The 18,982-nt window shown below is 49.7% G+C and overlaps 2 protein-coding genes across 2 annotated transcripts in view; one reads left to right on the forward strand and one right to left on the reverse strand.

Annotated features, from left to right (window-relative positions):
* Positions 1-87: 87 nt before the first annotated feature.
* LOC122376558 lies at positions 88-1,863 on the reverse strand (the record flags this gene model as incomplete). Its single annotated transcript, XM_043356457.1, has 3 exons — positions 1,722-1,863; positions 1,342-1,623; positions 88-809 (listed from the first exon to the last, which is right to left on the reverse strand). Coding segments are annotated over exons 1-3 (1,146 nt in total), but the record flags the coding sequence as incomplete, so codon positions are not given.
* Positions 1,864-2,566: 703 nt separating this feature from the next.
* Positions 2,567-18,982, forward strand: part of LOC122376560 (dedicator of cytokinesis protein 7-like) — a gene marked incomplete at its 3' end in the record, with an annotated part of 48,120 nt that continues 31,704 nt past the window's right edge. The window contains exons 1-2 of the mRNA XM_043356462.1: positions 2,567-2,742; positions 10,102-10,358. Coding sequence (XP_043212397.1) covers positions 2,644-2,742; positions 10,102-10,358 — 356 coding nt within the window. The remainder of the gene's footprint in view (positions 2,743-10,101; positions 10,359-18,982) is intronic.

The raw sequence follows: 18,982 nt of genomic DNA on the forward strand, positions 1-18,982 counted from the left end.
AAACACAGCCCGACGCGTCAGCACTTCCGGGGGCGCCGGCACTGGGTTGTCACGACGCCAGCACAGCTCTCCAGCGACCGCACTCACCCGCAGTCCGAGCAGCCGTGCTCCCTCCGCCGCCCGCTCCGGCGGCTTGCAGTCCAGGCCGTACCGGGCGAAGTGCTCCACCACGTGGTCCGCGCTGACGATTTCTTCGTCCACCAGGAGATCGTCCACATAGGGCAGCACTCCTCGGGCCACCACTTCATCCTGGAGCAGGACGGCTCTTACCACGGCCTTCATGACAGCCGGTGCGATGCTCAGGCCGAATCCGATGCGAGTCAGGCAGTATCTCTGACCTCGCACCTCCACCGTCTGGTACGGTCGCAGCCGCCGATCCAACCGGAGCTGAAGGTACGCCTTCCGCAAGTCCACTACAGCAATGCGAGCGCCATGCCGCCGCCAGCGACGAAGCTGATCGGCGCAAACGTCCGCATCTGCAGTGTGTGCGATTATGTGACCATTCAGCTCACGGTAGTCCAGGACAGGCCTCACCTTGTCCTGATTTGGCTGCGGGACCGCCATCAGAGGGATTAAACCTCGGACTGGGCCATCCACCCGCTCGTCGTACGGCTGCAGCCATCCTTCCCGGATCCACAGCTCCAGCTCGGCGTCATATGCTGATCGAGCTTCCGGCGGCACGGCATACTGGGCGACCTGGTTCTGCAGATACTCCGGGCCTTCCCCGTCTGCCCACTTCCATGCCACCGTCCACTCTCCAGTTCGTGCCTCGAACCGGGCCGAGAAGTCTGCTGCATCCAGCGCCAGCCCTGGGGTCGACCTCAGCCGCCGCCGCCGCACAGATCCGCACGTCTGTCGGCGTCCTCAGGCTGATGCCACCTAGGGCCGTGATGCCCGACATGCCCAGCACCATGTCCACTCCCAATGGACGATCAGGCACGACAAAGGCTGCGAGCGTCACTCGTTTGCCTTGGCACTCCATGGTGACTTTGGCCGTCCCACTACACCGCAACGACCCACCGTTCACAGTCCTCATCATCACCGTCCGCGGTGTCCACTGCTCACAACATCCTTGTGCACGAGCGTGTCTGTGCAACCAGTGTCCACTAATACACGCCGCTCACGACCGTCTACCTTGCTCTGGATCACAGGAGGACGCGATCTATTGCTCCGGGGACAGTGCTCGCGCTGACACGTCCCCCGAGGCGTTTGGGCAGGCCGCGGCGAGATGACCCTCAGTCCCACACGTCCAGCAGCGTCTGGGACGAGGTGGGCGCTTCGGTCGCTGCCGCCGCTGCAGATCATTGTGAACCGCCGCCACAGCTTGCGTCTGGTCATTACCAAGCACCGCCCGCGCGCGGGCGACTGTGCTCTCCAGACTGAGTTGCTCTGACCTGGTTCCTGCTCGGATTGTGTCCGCCACGGACGCCGGCAGACCGTTGACGAAGGCAGCTACCAGCTGTCGGTCCGTCACGCCGCCGAACAGGGCAGCATAGCGGCGCAGACTCGCCAGGAAGACATCAGCGCTCTCTCCCGGCTCTAGCCGACGTGCGACGAATGCTGTGTGAGCCGCGAAGTCGTCCATGGCGAACGCCTTAAACAAGGCGTCTCGTGTCGCCGTTGCTGACCGGCGGTCCACCGCGGACAGCTGTGACCACACGGCGAAAGCACCACCTTTCAGCCGCATGGGCAACACGCCGCCGACACACCGCGATACTCACAGAGCAGTGACGCCTGCGTGTGCCATTCGACGACGTCGCCGCTCCCGTCGTACTCGTCGATGAGGCGAGGATCGAGTCCAGCTCCGAGACGGACCTGCTCAGATTCCTGCACCACAGCGCCCGTCTCTGTCGGTGTGTCCATGATGATGTCGAAATGCCGAAATAGCTTGTAGCGATTTAGAACTCCTGCTTCCACGTAACCAAGAAAGCTATATTCCGCTCTCCTCCGAGCCTCTCAGCCAACTGCCCAGCAATCACACTCCCAACCAGACCATAGCTCTCACGCACACGTCATCGCGCATCATCATTAGCCAATCACATTGTCATACGTCATCCCCTGTGCAACTGATCAGGGGCGTAACCCGGCCGCCCCGACGTCCGGCGGCGGCGGCGGATGACTCACACTGGGTCACCGGGTCACGTCCCGCAGCTCAGTCTCGCCGCGCGCCTGACTCATACGCTACTCACATTCCCTATTGTGTCCATCATGCTACATCACACATCATGTCATTCACTCAACTCATGACCGCTGACTACATTTTTTTCATTTTTTTTTTTTAAAGAAATGTGAGCAAAAAACATAAAAAAACGTCGAAGTAAAGATATTACCATTCAGGTGGCAGCCCAAACGGGATAGTTTTCACAGAAAAGCAGTCGATTCCCCATTCCGAAAATTTCGGCCCCATTCTGCATCAGGCTGGTGTCGTGTCCAATCCAGATTCATGTTATCTTTGCCATAGGGATTGATTTAGTGTAGCATTTTATTCAACTTGACCATCGGACATTGCAGGTTTGACGCCTATTTGCCACACTGACTTCCCTAGAAAAGAGTTCCTCCTATGTTTTATCTCTTTCTCTGTGGCAGGACGTGAGCCGGTTGAACGCAGCGCTGGCGTTCTTCATCAATGACCTGCTGTCGGTGATGGACCGTAGTTTTGTCCTGGGACTGGTGCGCCTCTATTGCCGTGAGATGGCGTCTCAGCGCACCACTACCAGCGGCGCCCAGCTCATCTATCTGAAGGTGAGGCGAACATTGCGTAACTTCAGCATTCAATTACGCCATGCGTTTTTAGCACAGGGACAAAATCGAGGGCCTCGGATAACAAATTTTCACTGGGTGGGCAAATGCCAAAAGTTTGCCCGTAAAGCAAAATTATGTATTTTTCGCTGTATTTAGTTACTAGGATGGTATCTTGGCTAGGATGTTACCTAAAGAGCGGGGATATTACCCACATATGATGAAGTTTTCGCGTTCCTTCGTTTCCGTTCGCGTTCCCTCCAGCCAGTCTCTCGCTCTTTTGCGACACAGCGCCGCTGAGCGAGCCCCTCTCACACCGGCAGGGACGCGATTCCATTGGGCAGGCGTGTAGTTTAAGAAAAACTTCCGTGATACCCAGGGGCTCCGCCACGGTTTTGGGATGGGATGGGGGGGGGGTCCGGCCCAAAGCACAAAACCTCGCTGGTGGATCCAGAGTGGGTATTTGGGCGAATTCACCCCCCCCCCCCCCGAAGCTCCAGAAATCGATGAAAAGGCTCACTTTTTCTAAAGTTCAAAGAAAACTTAACAATTTTATCGGGAAAATTTTGTTTCAAACCGAAAAATCAAGGTCCAGTTTGCACAAGGAATCGAAAACCGAGAAGCGGAGCCCATTGACACCGACATGGTGGCCTCTCAAATCAACGTTCTTGAGGAATGTGGGCCGCTATTGCGCGCTCCAAGGGCGGTGTTAGCCATCAGACAGCGCATTAGTCTTTCAGTGACTGGCATGGGCTTGGGAATTTAGGGACCTTCATAGACGCTCAGATATCCATGTAGGCTCTTAGGCCAGTGCCGGGTCCTCCAAGGCCGTAGTTAATGGAAAGCGCAGGGCTTTAGGAGTCGTTGCAGGGATTTGAAAACCCTGCCCTCATATAGCAGTATGGGGTCTGTCATCCCCGCCACTAGAGTCACACACGCTCGTCTCTCGGCATGAACTGTATTCTCCCCGGCCGGCCGACCCGGGCTGGGCCGACGCACACCTCCAGGCAATCACGTGATTACTGATTAGGGCGGAGCCTCGACAGCACAGCGGCCGCGGCCCGCTCCCGCGCACCGATCCCCGTACCGTATTTGGCCGTCTACAACATCCCTCCCACCCGAATCAAAACATCCAGTTTTGACAACGTGCGGTTTACGCGGCCGTAGGTTGTAGCGCGGCCTCGCCGGAGCCTCGCCGTCCCTAGCTGCGGTGCCCGTCGTCCCAGGCATGTCAGCCATCGGGTCAGCAGCAGGTTCCACAGGCGCAGCATCCATCGGTGCGCCGGAGCCAGCTGGCGTCGGCCCGAACTCCAGTGCGGCCCCGCCGGCAGCGACTTGGGCCGCCGCACAGTGTGGCCAAACACCAGTTTAGCGCGAATTAAATCCCAGCGCTGCTCGGATCCGTTGGAAATGGTTCCCTGGTTTCAAAATTGACACTTAAACCTATGTGAGACCTTTTATGATGCATTATAAATGCTTGCTGACATAAATGCCATAGTTCCGCCTCTAAAAGTAAGGAGAACTATAGCTTACGACGGGTGATGTGCTTACCAGGCCAGGGCTGTGAAGTCGATGGAGTTAATCCGACTCCGACTACGGCCTTCTAAAGTCAATTTCAACTTTGACTCCGGGCAAAACTGTCGACTTATACGATCGACTCGGACTCTGACTCCGCAGCCATCGCAAGTCCACGCAGTCGATGGATTTTCGGTGACTCAGACTACGAGTCTTGGTCCGGATTCCAAAATTGATTCCGATTCCGACTCTGACTGAGGTCAGAACTGTTGACTCCGAACGACTCCGACTCTGATTACGAATCCTGGAATTTAACCGCAAATAAGAGGCAAAAAATTGTGGGTCCCAGCAATGATGGGCATGCTAGTAGGAGGATTCGTTTACGAAATCATAATTTCTTTGGTAAATTCTTATGATTGTCCAAAGTTTGCTTTTAAAAAAATCACCATCTAATTATGTGTCTGTGTGAATGCTCCTGGTGAAGCACATGAATCGGTAGATGGTTGCTGAAATAGACGCGCCGATAGGACTGAACCTCAGCAATGGGAGTAAAACAAAGACTTACACCATAAGCACCTTCATGTCATTAACCCTCGCCCGTATTGGTGTTTTGCTAGCCGCGAACGTAGGTCGGGTCAGGTCAGGTCAGACCAACCAGTCCTGCCGGTATTTATAATTAATAGGTGTCAACCGCCAGTGACTGCTTCGTTGCATGTTACGAAGGCACCAAAACTTCTTTCTAAATGTTCAAATGCTTACTAAATTCGAAATCAGCTCCAAAAACTAGCCTGGAAGCATGTAAAACTAAAAAAGGTGAACCGAGGTCATCAAAGGTCATTGAACTGACCTGACCTTCAAGTGATCTTGACACCAACCATAATGCATGGGACCAACATCATAATATCACATGTTTAGACGCTTGAAACCACGAAAAGACTGCAAACGCGCGGCTAATGCAAGCAAACATACGCCCAATCTTGATTCCGGCCAAACATGGTCTCGAGAAATGGGTCACAGGTCAAAGGTCATTGGGGTCAGGGTCGTGAAATTTAAAGGGTAGGTGTAAAATTGAGAAACTCGAGGGTACTGAAAGTTTCGTCGCGATCGGCCGCTTTTTACATGAGCTTTTTGCAAAAAACCGAGAGGTGTCCTTTCTGACCCCCACCCTCACCCCCTATATGGGCGAGGGTTAAAAAAATTGCCAAGATTTATTCATTGGCGACCGTATTCTGCAATATAACAAGTTAGAAATACAGCGGTTGAGCCATCCGCGTAAGGTTACGGAGCCGCCGCCGGCCCACCCTGTAGCCGGACCTCCCCGGGCGGGCCAACCCGATACGTTCAAAGCTGAGCCAAAGGCGCGGGGGGGGGGGGGCAGGTTGGGGCAGGGTTTCTTGAATGGATCATGTCCAGAAAGGTGTGGCGAATCTTCTCATCGTAGATTTGGCGTGGAGTTTTTTGGCCATTTTCTTATATCTCTACGTTTTTAAGATGGACAGTGTTTTCAGGGGATGTCTGAAAAGGTCATTTTCAAATTAGCATAACTCATCGGTTAGTCCAAGGATACCTATAGAATTCGGGTATACTATCAAATATAGGCTCAGTAGTCATATGCCACTCCAATTATTTCCAAACCTTTCCGACAATTACGCAAAAATGCGTTGTAAACGTGACGCGGGTTTTCGACGATTTCAGCACAGCCGGGACCGGCATTGCGTATGTCCACTTTAGCTAGCTTTTTGGACACCGAAAGGAAGACATTGAACCAAAGTATTGTGATATTGACATACTTTGGACAATTTCTTATCGACTGATGGTTATAAAAAGTCAAAATTCCAAAATTCGTTTTTTTATTAAATTCGCGCTAATCTGGCGTTTGGCCACACTGTGCGCCGGCGCCGCCGACGGTGTCACCAGCGGTACAGCAGCGCAGCAGCGGTGGGGGCCACCGTCACGGCTTCATCTGCGTCCAGTGGCCATTCTTATAAAGAAAAGAACGGAGGGACGCTCCGTCATTTCTGAGATTAGACGGAATTTTGTTATCATAAAAGGACGAAGACGAAAGACGGAACCCGTTAAAAGAACGAAGCCAGATTGACGCTACCCCCACCCAAAAGGACGCGTTTCCGTATTATAAAGAGACAAAGACGCCTCTGGTGACGTAAGACTTTGCGTTGTTCGTGAAAAATAACGCATCAGAAATAGCGCTGCTCTTCAGCAGCGCTTTTTTACTTCATTGATACGACATTTAGCTGGTTGCGAGAGCAACTTGTGCGAAATGTGTTTCAGGCTGTATGCTAATCGATATGTGAACTGTATGACATTGGTCGGGAGTTATTTCACACGAAAATTAGTCAATTTGACATGCAGAGCAAGTACCTATAGACCGCCACCTTATCGATCTGCAGCTATCGTTGTTTATCAGGCATACACATTAACAGGCAGGATTGGACAGTGGACACCTTGAGATGCAATATCCAGTAAGTGGTAGGTGTTTGCAACTGCCTCCCAGTAGCTCCACCCTCACCTGGCCTGTGTCCTGTGTCCTCTGGCGCCTCGACTGGTATCACGGTTGGAGGTCTGAGTCACGTGGCACTACAACTTCTCGTTAGCACTTAAAATTCTTGTTTGCACGCAGAGAAATTTATACACTCCGCCATGCTCAAGCGCTCTCGCTGGACTGTCCTCGCTGTCCCCACACAGAGAAGATCCACAGGCCATTTCTTCCCCCGCGCCCCTCCCCCTCTTTAGCGTCAGTTCGTCAAAACAACACCTGCGCCCCCCGTCTCTTCTCTCTCACTCTCTCTCTCTCTCTCTCTCTCTCTCTCTCTCTCTCTCTCTCTTCTCTCTTCTCTCTCTTCTCTTCTCTCTCTCTCTCTCTCTCTCCTCTCTCTCTCTCTCTCTACCTACTCCTTCCCTCTCTCCCTCCCTTTCATCCCGAGCCGTCGCGCGCGTTCGCCGCGCGCCGCGTCGTCCCCTAGAGCGATAAGTTGCCTTACCAGTATCCCTCCTCTTTTATCTCTACCGCCTGTCCCGAGCCGCCACGCTAACTCAGGGTGTCTGCGTTGTTCCCTTACCGCTTATTATTAGACACCCTATCACTGAGTAAGACATAGGCATTACCACATTTATACGCAAAAACAATCTTTGGTGGGTTTCAGCCTAGCAGGAAAGACTACAACATATTACATACTTCTATCCTTGATCGTAGCCAAGGCTATGTGTCGTAGCAGACAACAGCCCCCGGTCCCATTAAAATTCAAATTTGATCCCAAATAATTGCAGGTTCTCATTTTATTATACCTATATAGCGATCACACAGTATTTTCTTAGTCTTATTGCATTCTTTGTGACGATATTTATTAGAAAATATTGCAGGAAATAATTCCTGTTTCATTTACTAAAGCTCTTGATCATTTAGACGAAAAACGCATCCTAGCAAAACAACGAAGGGGGAGGGGTGGAGGGACGGAACCTTTATGATAACCAATAAGGACGGAATCGTTTAATTCATTGTGTTCTTTTTTTCCTTCCGGGGCGTTCCACGACAAATCGACAAATAAAAAATTAGATTTGCACCATCATATTTTATTCTTCGTTGAAAACTGGTGTAAGGGGTTGTGATCGGCGGGGAAGCCAGCTGTGGCAAGGATTTTTTTCTTCGAACAACGGTTTCCGAGATATAGCCTCGGGCAATTCCTGGAGTTCGCGCTGCAGCCCTATGTTTGGCGGCCTATAACTCAGAAACTATTGGTTTTTTACGATAAAAACTTTATATGGTTCAACTCACAATCAACCAACAAACATTTTGGCTATCTCGAATTTTCAATTTTTAAAAATTTTGATCACGTGACCTTTTGTCCTATTTTTCGAAGAGTGACCTTGATATTTCCCCACTGAAAGTTGCAATTTTGTCTGATGACGATTAAAGCCTTATCAATTGTCACTCATATGCGATAATAAAAAAGTGGTTATCGCCCTGCGTTGACCTCAGGTCAGGTCATTTTTATGACCTGTCCATTATTACGAGCGGGAGCGCAGCGAGATCTCGAGAATAAAGCAAGATAGCGACAAGCGGTAAACGGTAAAGGGTACACACGGATAAGGTCTATAATTTTTACTGAGGTCATTTTCAGGTCAAGTCAAAGATGACGTCACAGGAGCGAAAAGGAAGTCAAAATAGCGGCACTATACATATATAAAGTTTTTCTCGAATAACTTTCAAGGTATCCCAGCTAGGAACAAACTAATAGCACCATCGTGATCCTCTCGTCGATCCGCATCGAAACATATGTATGTTGACCTCGAAAGGTCGAAAGGTCAAAAGTTGACCTTAGATCACGTGACCTAAGGTCAACTTTTGACCTTTCGACCTTTCGAGGTCAACATAGGTCACATGAGCCCAACTTTACTAAGGTTGTGTGATACATGTTTTATGGCCAATTTTTCATTTTCAACTCAATGGTGTTGGTTATAAGACTATCAGGTACGGTTTAGGTCACTTTCTGGTGAAGTTCAGGTCAAGGTCAGGTCAAGGTCAGGCCAAAAAGGTCAAATTTTAAAGTTGATAGTTTTGCATAAAATGGGTATTGATTCGATGCAGCTCGTCACGGGGAGTCTAATGGTGGTCTTTGTTTTGCGCTACGGGGTCTAGAATTGCTTAAAATTGAGTTTGAAAATTTGACGTCATCAATTTTGAACAGTTTTTTTCGCTATAACTTTGCCAAAAAAGAGGTATCAATCTCAAATTTGGTATGTGGATGGAAGGCGTTAAGGACTATCACATATATTCCGGTTTTTGCGAAATTCAAAAAACTTTTTGGATTTTTCGATTATTATATCCAAAAAATCTATTTTTTGATTTTTGGGGGTCAAAATCCAAAAATTTCAAAAATCCGAGATAGCAGTTTGTAGCCCTGTCCAATCTACAGCTTTTATGTCCTTATCATTTTTCTGTATTTGCAAAGCTATAGGCCTGACAGGTCTTCCCGCGAAACCCTTTTTTGGGTCGAAAACGGCAGAACATGACGTCACTCTGACGTCATTTCCGGCCAACCTATCATAGCCTTTGGAAAAGTTTTTGGTCACAATGTGTAAAATTGATGTCCGGGAGGGTACTGAAAGTTTGGTGACGATCGGCGCAGCGGTTCTGGAGATATATCGAAAAGTCTGGGGGGGGGGGCAAAAAATAGCCCCCCCCCACCAGGTCGCGGGTTAAGAGGAAACAATTATTTACCTAGTTCGGTTTGACAGTACAAGGCGCAAAACAATGTGGTATTCAAAATAGCCTTGTTATACAAATGCAGAAGCAACGTGTACCAGTCCCATCGCCTTTTTTCTTCCACCCGTATTTAATTGATCGCTTAGGGGATGTACTGAGTGAGTAGAAGCCGGAGCCGGAGCCGCCGGAGCCGGATCATTTTACTCGGAGCCGGAGCCGGAGCCGCCATGACATTTCACCCGGAGCCGGAGCCGGAGCCGGAGCCGATTTTTTCTCCGGAGCCGGAGCCGGAGCCGGAGCTGTCTGAAATTTCCACGGCTCCGCATCCCTGGCGAAACGGCAAGGGGGAGGGTCCAACGGACCCCCCCCCCCATATACGTTCGCAGCTGGAAAACACCAATACGGGCGAGGGGTAATGGATTATTAAAGACAATTTTCCAGGTTGCCCCCCCCCCAGTCAAATTCCCTTAAAATAGGCCTCCCCCTGGTCCGCCGCCTGTGAGTGTGCGAGGTGTGCGAATGGTGCTCAGGCGTATGTACGCTGTGTCAGTGGAGTTCCTGACAGTGGCCAAATAGCCTGTGGCTGCGCTGTCCAGCTGTGCAGCTAACCACTGTCCTAATTGCAGCTGGACTTTCTGCGTATCGTGTGCTCGCACGAGCACTACTTTTCGCTGAATCTGCCGTTTTGTACGCCGCTGAGCGGTGCTCTGGTGGCGGCGTCTCCGACACCGTCGGTGGGCTCGGCCAGCTCGCAGTCCTCCTACCTATCCACGCTGGTGGCTAACGAGCGGCCGCGCTTCGGCGAGCTGAGCGTCCACTTCCTTCAGCAGCACTACCTGGCCGGCCTGGTGCTGCAGGAGCTGCGGGCCACGCTGCCACCCAGGTCAGTCACAGCTCATAGGTATACGGCATCCCGTTCGGCCCTCAGCGCCGTCCACTGACACGACTGGAACGGTAGCAACCGGCCACGAGGCGTCTGTCACCCTTACGAGTTGATGCATGTTATAGGTACCTGTTTTTCAATAACAAGTGGTAGAAAAACATGCTGGTGGAGTAGCCCTACACCACCGATTCTGGTTTGTTAGGTAGAGGTGCCCTCTCTTCTTGGTAATGGTACCCGAATCTGCATGGTACTGTAAACCCATGCCAGGTACATTTGCTATAATGTATGTCAAAAGAACCATAGGTGTACAGGGACCCAAAATAAATGGTGTGTACTTATTTCTGTCCGGGTTTTTATATCCGGAGAAATCGGGATACCGGTACTCATAAGTGTAAAATTACCGCCAGAGGGGTAAATTTTTCTCTGCTGCACTTGCAGAGAAATATTTACATTAGAAATCTGGGTATTTAATTAATGCACTCAGAGTTTTGTGGTTTTTCGCGAATATCTCAAAAACGGCGGCGCGGAGCGCCGCCGTTTTTGGTATACCTTATCATACATCAATTCTACACATGTTGTGAAAATTTCAGACGAAGGTCATTCAAGGTCAGGTCACCAGGTCACTTGAAGTGACCTCACCTCATAAAAAGTTTCAATGTCTGTCATAGCTACAACGAGTGACCGATCGCTTTGAAACTTTCAGCGATTGCTAAGAGCAATAGCATGTACAAAAGATATATCTCAGAATTTTGATATCGATGACCTAAGGTCAGGTCAATTTTGCGACCTCCCCATTATAAGTCAATGGGAGAAAATTGAAATGCGCCTCTTTTGGACGAAAGACATGATAAACACTCCCAAACACTGAATTACAAGTGGTTTAGACACACTGAACATGAAAATGGTGTCCGTGACCCCTGTTTATGCCCTGAGGTCATCTTAGGTCACGAATGGTATCTAACTGTATTGCTGTATTGAATATAATTCGTCAGTGTCTGCTTTTTCCGGAGATTACAACACCATTGATATCCTCGCTCTTTATAAGTAGAAGATCTGACCGTGAGACAAGACAGTCGGATAACCTAGATCTGGTTGCTCCGCGAACAGCTTTTATGAAATATTCACTGTCATATCATGGCTCTAAGTTGTGGAATAGTTTGCCCACTAGAATGAGGAATGCCTCAAAATTTGAACTGAAAAAATACCTCCTAGCAAAAGCAAATACTGACAACTGATGATCACGTTTCACCCAATGTGTGCGAATGTACTCGTATGTGCCCTGCAGTGCACTGTACCGTTAAACGTACCAACCATCACTGTTTACCGCATGAACAGACGTGTTGGCAGACGTATGCATGGATCCGAGAGCTGGATCTATGATCTCAGCGGATCTCTCGACAAAATAGAGGGGTTGGATCTATGATCCGAGTGGATCTCTCGACAAAATTCAGGGGTTGGATCTATGATCCGAATGGATCTCTCGACAAAACTTAGGGGTCAGATCTATGATCTCTGTGGATCCAGCGGTAGGGTGACGGTTTTGCAAAAAGTTTCGAAAAGTTTTGCTCCCCAGGTCTAATCTAACGTATTTGGGGGTGCTGATCACGAAGCCGGCGGAAAAAATAAAAAAATCGATTTTTTTTTGACCGCCCCGGCTCTTTGAATATTTCCGGTTTTCTCAATTTTGCATGTTTTTGAATAATATGATGAATGTAATGAAAAAATATTAACAATGTATCGCTAAATGCATGTACCAGTCGATTCGGCATACAGCGGCGTCGAAATCGGCACGCCGCCTGCTTCACCGGCCTCGCAGGAAAGCATAAGGCGCGGAAGGTTTGCGTTAGTTACCCGATTTCTCCATAGATGGCGCTGGCGTAGCCGCCCGCCGGCCGGTCGTTGCCGTGCCGTTCACAGCCCCGGCGGTCACTTGCGACCGTCGTGGTCGTTATGCTACGTCTATCAAAGCACGACAGAAATGTTCACTTCATTTTTATGTTACTTCAGACATATTTTAGACCTAATGTTGAATTGGATAAATGACTATCGTGAATTGGCGAAATAGTGGAGTGCGCTCGGGAGCCATTTACAATAGCGAGGAACGTAGGTGGATTGATCTGAGTAACATATTATGACACTGCGTTCACTGTTGATATGAAGTTTATTCACACTATGTAGTCGGGTGACATGAGAACAAAGTGACTAACATACCTTGTGTACGACACATGGATGAAGCTAATGCTACTTTTCATTTTGTTTCGGTAGGCCCGTTTGTTCAGAGCGTAGCCGTCCTGTCGGTCTGCGCCTGTTACAGCTGTGACTGATTCGGTGGTCAGCTTTACAGCCCTTTCGGTGGATTGGTATGGCAGGGGACCCCCGTTTAAGGGAGTCTGTAGAAAGTCGCGCAACTCATCCTCGCTCATGTGTCGTACACAAGGGGGCTCAATGTCTCGGCCCTCGTCAACCGCTCGCTGCACGTTAACCAGTTCCATATAGTTGTTCGCTTGAACGTTAATTTCCGGCAGCCGGAAGTGCCGAATGGGCTGCTGCTGTGGCGGTGGGGGTGGCAGCTTTGGCGGCGGTCGTGGCGGCGGTGCCGGCGGTGGTGGTGGTGATGGCCGCCGCCGTTTCAGACGCGTTTGCCAGCAGCTGCGCCGCCAGCGGCTGAACTTCACTGGCGTGTCGCTGGCGTGCATGCAAAGTAGCGTCGAGAGGATGCTTACATGGCTCATGAGGAAAATGTGCTGCTCGCCATGCTCGGCGATGAAAATCATGGCATTAGGGCAGATGCAGTCCGCATAATCCAGAGCATTCGTCAAAAAAGGCAGCGACAGGAGCAGCCGCCGTTCCCGCCCCCGCCACAGCAGAAGCAGCGGCGACAGAGGAGGCGGCCATCGCCACCACCGCCACCGCCGCCGCCGCCGGCGCCGGCGCCGCCCCCGCTGCCGCCGCCACAACAGCAGCAGCGGCGTCTGAAACGGCGGCGGCCATCACCACCACCACCACCACCACCACCACCACCACGACCGCCGCCAAAGCTGCCACCCCCACCGCCACAGCAGCAGCCCATTCGGCACTTCCGGCTGCCGGAAATTAACGTTCAAGCGAACAACTATATGGAACTGGTTAACGTGCAGCGAGCGGTTGACGAGGGCCGAGACATTGAGCCCCCTTGTGTACGACGCATGAGCGAGGATGAGCTGCGCGACTTTCTACAGACTCCCCTTAAAACGGGGGTCCCCTGCCATACCCAATCCACCGAAAGGGCTGTAAAGCTGACCACCGAATCAGTCACAGCTGTAACAGGTGCAGACCAACAGGACGGCTACGCTCTGAACAAACGGGCCTACCGAAACAAAATGAAAAGTAGCATTAGCTTCATCCATGTGTCGTACACAAGGTATGTTAGTCACTTTGTTCTCATGTCACCCGACTACAAAGTGTGAATAAACTTCATATCAACAGTGAACGCAGTGTCATATGTTACTTATATCAATCCACCTACGTTCCTAGCTACTGTAAATGGCTCCCAAGCGCACTCCACTATTTCGCCAATTCACGACAGTCATTTATCCAATTCAACATTAGGTCTAAAATATGTCTGAAGTAACAAAAAATGAAGTGAACATTTCTGTCGTGCTTTGATAGACGTAGCATAACGACCACGACGGTCGCAAGTGACCGCCGGGGCGTGAACGGCACGGCAACGACCGGCCGGCGGGCGGCTACGCCAGCGCCATCTATGGAGAGAATCGGGTAACTAACGCAAACCTTCCGAGCCTTATGCTTTCCTGCGAGGCCGGTGAAGCAGGCGGCGTGCCGATTTCGACGCCGCTGTATACCGAATCGACTGGTACATGCATTTAGCGATACATTGTTAATATTTTTTCATTACATTCATCATATTATTCAAAAACATGCAAAAATTGAGAAAACCGGAAATATTCAAAGAGCCGGGGCGGTAAAAAAAAAAATCGATTTTTTTATTTTTTCCGCCGGCTTCGTGATCAGCACCCCCAAATACGTTAGATTAGACCTGGGGAGCAAAACTTTTCGAAACTTTTTGCAAAACCGGTCACCCTACCAGCGGGCAAAAATTTGTGGAGGACCTATGATCTGTATGGATCTCACGACAACATGTAGCCAATGAAACCCTTTCCTACATAATTGTACACCTTACAGTGCAATACAATTGAGAATTGTCACTTGTGGACATGGTTAAGACCAGTTGTAATCATTAGGTATCATCATTAAATTTGAATTTAAATCAACAACATTTGTACTACATTAAAAATAAACAAAGAACATGCACATTGCTACTTTTTGTGACCAATTGTCACTTTTTCATGACAGCACTGATGACAATCTCATCAACAGGCTTTAATTCAATGAACAAACAGTACAGATAGATGCAGTGGCAGCGGGGCACTGTAGACTTTTGGTCCCATTCTTTCCATGCAACGCCAGTAGGGCTAATGTTAAAATGCCAAAATCTATGGGGGGGCACGGTGCCCTGATGCCACTCCCTCCCCCGTTCCGCCGCCTATGGACAGATGTTAGGAAATCAAACCTGGAAGCCAAATAGGTCAGTTTTGCTCAAAATAATCCAGCAATCCACTTCTACCAGGTATGAAAACCCAATCCAAAATGCTCGTATGAGCTATTGGTATGTGCAACACAATTTCGATATAGTAAGAATAGCAACCAACCTCTAATACTTTCCAAATAAAATTCCAAGTTCAAAAATGGCATCAACTTCTTCAGATTACTTACTTTTGGCATCGTGCCACGTGTGGTGCCATGCTGTGCTGTCGTTATGAGAGAGTCTCCCAATAAAAGACAAACGAAATTTTTAGCTCACGTTTTGGTAATGTTGTTTTATTACGTCATTATCGTTTAACCAATGAAAAATCTTAATTTGACTAAAACCGTAATGATTCCAAAAGGTTCCCCGTTATAGGCCCTTCAGACTAATAACGTAAGATGTTGTGATTCTTTTGAAAAGTCGGAATAAAATAAAGATGCAAGGCGCACTTGTAGCACTCGCGTAACATTAGCACTAATGGATTGTCACACATTTGATATACACCCGGCTCACTGGCGGATCCAGGCTTGCGTTTTGGGGGGGGGGCAACTCATGCAGGAGCCAAACCTAGGGTACCCCCAAATCCTGTTTTCTCATCGGATTTAGGCCACTTATTTTTCGTCACAGCCCTGACACTATCAATATTTTTTTAACTAAAAAGAAAAATATATAACTGGTAGCCCACCCGACCCATGCCTTTATATTACTTTGTAAACACTTACCATTGCTTTTGTCGACCAGTTAACCCGCTTCGAGTCAGTGCTTGGGTCCCTTTGCGGGCCGGGAGGTGGTAAAACACCCCTTGTCTAACTCTGCTCCTGGGCCACGCACTGATTGAACTAGGTTTCATTATCGTTTGGGGGAGGGGGCAAACGGGCCACTTTAGGCCTCTGGGAAGGGGGCATGGCCTTAAATGCCCCCTCCCTGGATCCGCCAGTGTAAGAGACCATTGGAGCTGCAGTTGGGTACCTCAGACGTCAGGGTACGCCCTCAGATGTATAGGACTCGCGTGGAGACCTCTTATGCTATAGTGGACTGGAAGGACCAAAAGGAGCCCGTCTAGGGCTCCCGGAGATAGACATGGGCCCTCAGGAGCCCGCCAGAGCCCCCAATGAGGGATAAGTGAGGGATACCAAGTGCCTGCAATTGCATAAGCCATAACGTCTTTACAAATCAATATTATGTATCAGTGGCAGATCCAAGGGGGGCCACATGGGTCATGACCCCCCCCCCTTGGTGCCCGGGGCACCACCGGCCTAGCAGGGGCACCACCAGCCCGCCAGGGGCACTACAGGCCTAGCAAGGGCACCACGGGCCTGTGAGGGGCCCCAGGCTTGTCAGGGGCTTCCCCAGGTCTGTCAGGGACACCAGAGACCTGCCAGGGGCACCACCGGCCTCGCAGGGGCACCACCGGTCTAGCAGGGCACCACCGGTCTCGCAGGGGCACCATGGGCCTGTCAGGGGCCCCACCGGCCTCGCAGGGGCACCACCGGCCTCGCAGGCATCACGGCATCACGCAGGGGCACCTTGGGCCTGTCGGGGGCATCACGGGCCTGTTGGGGGCACTTTAGGCTTGTCAGGGGCACCACAGTCCTGTCAGGTCCCAGGGGCATTAGCAGCCTAGCAGGGGCACCCTAGGCCCGCCAGAGGCACGGGCACCACAGGCCTGCCAGGGTCCAGGGGCACCACAGGCCTAGCAAGGGTACCACGGGCCTGTCAGCGGCACCTCAGGCTCCCATGCCCCCCCCCCCTGGATCCGCCAGTGATGCCACACCACGCGAAACACCGCCAACTGCCAGCTGCAGCGCCATAAACAGGTGCCAACAACAGTCTTTTTTTGAAGGTCGACTCCGCTCGCGCAGCTTTTGACTGACCCTCACTGCTACCATATTGCTTACACATTATGCTGTGGAAAGCTTTACTTCACCAAGTGGCTAAAAATCTCCATCAAGGTATATTTTCTTAGCAATTTTTCTGACGTTTTGGGGGGGGGGCAAACAGGCCACTTTAGGCCTTTGGGGGGGGCCATGGCCCTAAATGCCCCCCCCCCCTGGATCCGCCACTGACCCGGCTCAGGGCCATGTAATACCGTTTCAGCTTACGCTTACGTCATTAAATTCAACGCTACAAAGATGATATTTACAAACAACCGTATGGTAAAATTATGTGAGGCAGAAAAAATGAACATTCTTTTGAGAAAAAAAAAAACTCCAGACTTTTGAATTTCCAGTTTGATTTTTTATTTATTTTCATTATACTTGAAGGTAGAACACTTTGTTTGTTTGTAGAACAGTCATTTGTTATTTGAAATGACGTCACGAGCTCTATTTAGATACTGAATAATCATTTTACGGTATATATCCAAGGCCATTACATGAGATGACGTTTTTCGTACTCCATTCGTATAGTCCAAATCTTTAACGAGCTTGCAAAAAGATGACTGATGCCATCACTGTCAACCGTGGAAGCCGTATGGCTACCCATCTACACTCATGGTCACGATTCTGCGACGCTTATATCTCAGCAACCACTTGACCGATTTACACGCGGTAATTTTTGTAGGGTAGTTTCATTCCTTCTACCAAGTATTGGACTATTCCCGATGCATGTGGGTGACCCCTTATGCACGTGCCACGTGCAAAACGAAGAGGTGTCAGTTTTGTAATTGTTGCAATATCTCGGTAACTACTTGGCCGATTGCGCTAAAAGTTGGCATGTAGGTAGGCACCCACTAGGTAATGCATATCCATGTGCCAGAGTTGGGGTGCTGCTGCACGTGCGCACGTGCAGGGGTCGTTTCCAGATCTCGAGAACGGCTGGGCCGATGGCGCTCAAATTTGGTACACGGTTAGGGACCAGTTAGTAGGGTGCCGTGCACAAGTCAGTTGGGACCCATTCTGCACGTGCGCACGTGCAGGGTGCCGCTTCCAGATCTCGAGAACGGCTGGGCCGATTGTGCTCAAATTTGGCACATCGCTAGAGACGGGTTAGTACGTTGCCGTGCACAAGTCAGCTGGAGGTACCCCTCGAAATTTCGCACGTGCAAGGCCCACCCTCTCGCTCGCTCCGTTAGTCGCCCCAAAAGGCGTTATACTGGTTATACTTTTGTTTATCTCAGTTTATTTTATCAAATATTTCTTTCAATAGATTGAAATACCTTTACCTAGCCAAGCCACATGTGTCAGTACCATCTTTTATTGTTTATCAATCAATTGTGTTAGCTGGAAACTGGAAAGCCTCATGGTTGTCTAATGCAAGATTGTCTTATCATTATGTAGATTCTAACATGAATTGTGATGTGGTAGGTACCTAGTAACGTATTGTTCATTAGTCATTACTTTGACTTACCTCTATGTAAATTGTCAATGCAAACTTTTCTGTTGGTATGTGAACAATCTTCATGTCACTCAATTCTCTAAGTTGTGACCTCATGAGCCTCCTTTATTTTGTGTTCTGTATAATGTAACTGGATGCCCTTTACTAATATGGCCTCTGTATAAGATTGTTTGTTTCTAACCATACTTTCGTATTCATAACTTCTTATGCAAGAAAGTTAACATTTTGAGCACCTATAAGCTATGATCCCAATGGATCTTTGTAAATATCATCTTTGTAGCGTTGAATTTAATGACGTAAGCGTAAGCTGAAACGGTATTACATGGCCCTGAGCCGGGTGTATATCAAATGTGTGACAATCCATTAGTGCTAATGTTACGCGAGTGCACGCGTTTACTCAATATTTTGCCAAACCTGTTCATCCATGCTACACTACTTCTATTAACCCACGTCCTGTATGGGGATGGGGAAGGGGTGCATTAACACCAGCTGCAGTTTTTCGCTAATATCTCAAAAACGGTGCGCCACCGTTTTTGATACACATCAGCATCTTTTATACACTTGTTGTGAGTGAAAGTTTCAGACCAAGTTCTGTCAAGGTTAGGTCACCAGGTCAGCTAAGTGACCTCACCTCAGAAAATGTTTCAGTGCCTACCATGGCTACACCAGGTATCGGAGCGCTTTGGAACTTGGAGTAATTCAT

The sequence above is a fragment of the Amphibalanus amphitrite genome, unplaced genomic scaffold, assembly GCF_019059575.1.
Source record: "Amphibalanus amphitrite isolate SeventyFive unplaced genomic scaffold, NRLGWU_Aamphi_draft 002199F_arrow, whole genome shotgun sequence".
Taxonomy (NCBI): Eukaryota; Metazoa; Arthropoda; class Thecostraca; order Balanomorpha; family Balanidae; genus Amphibalanus; species Amphibalanus amphitrite.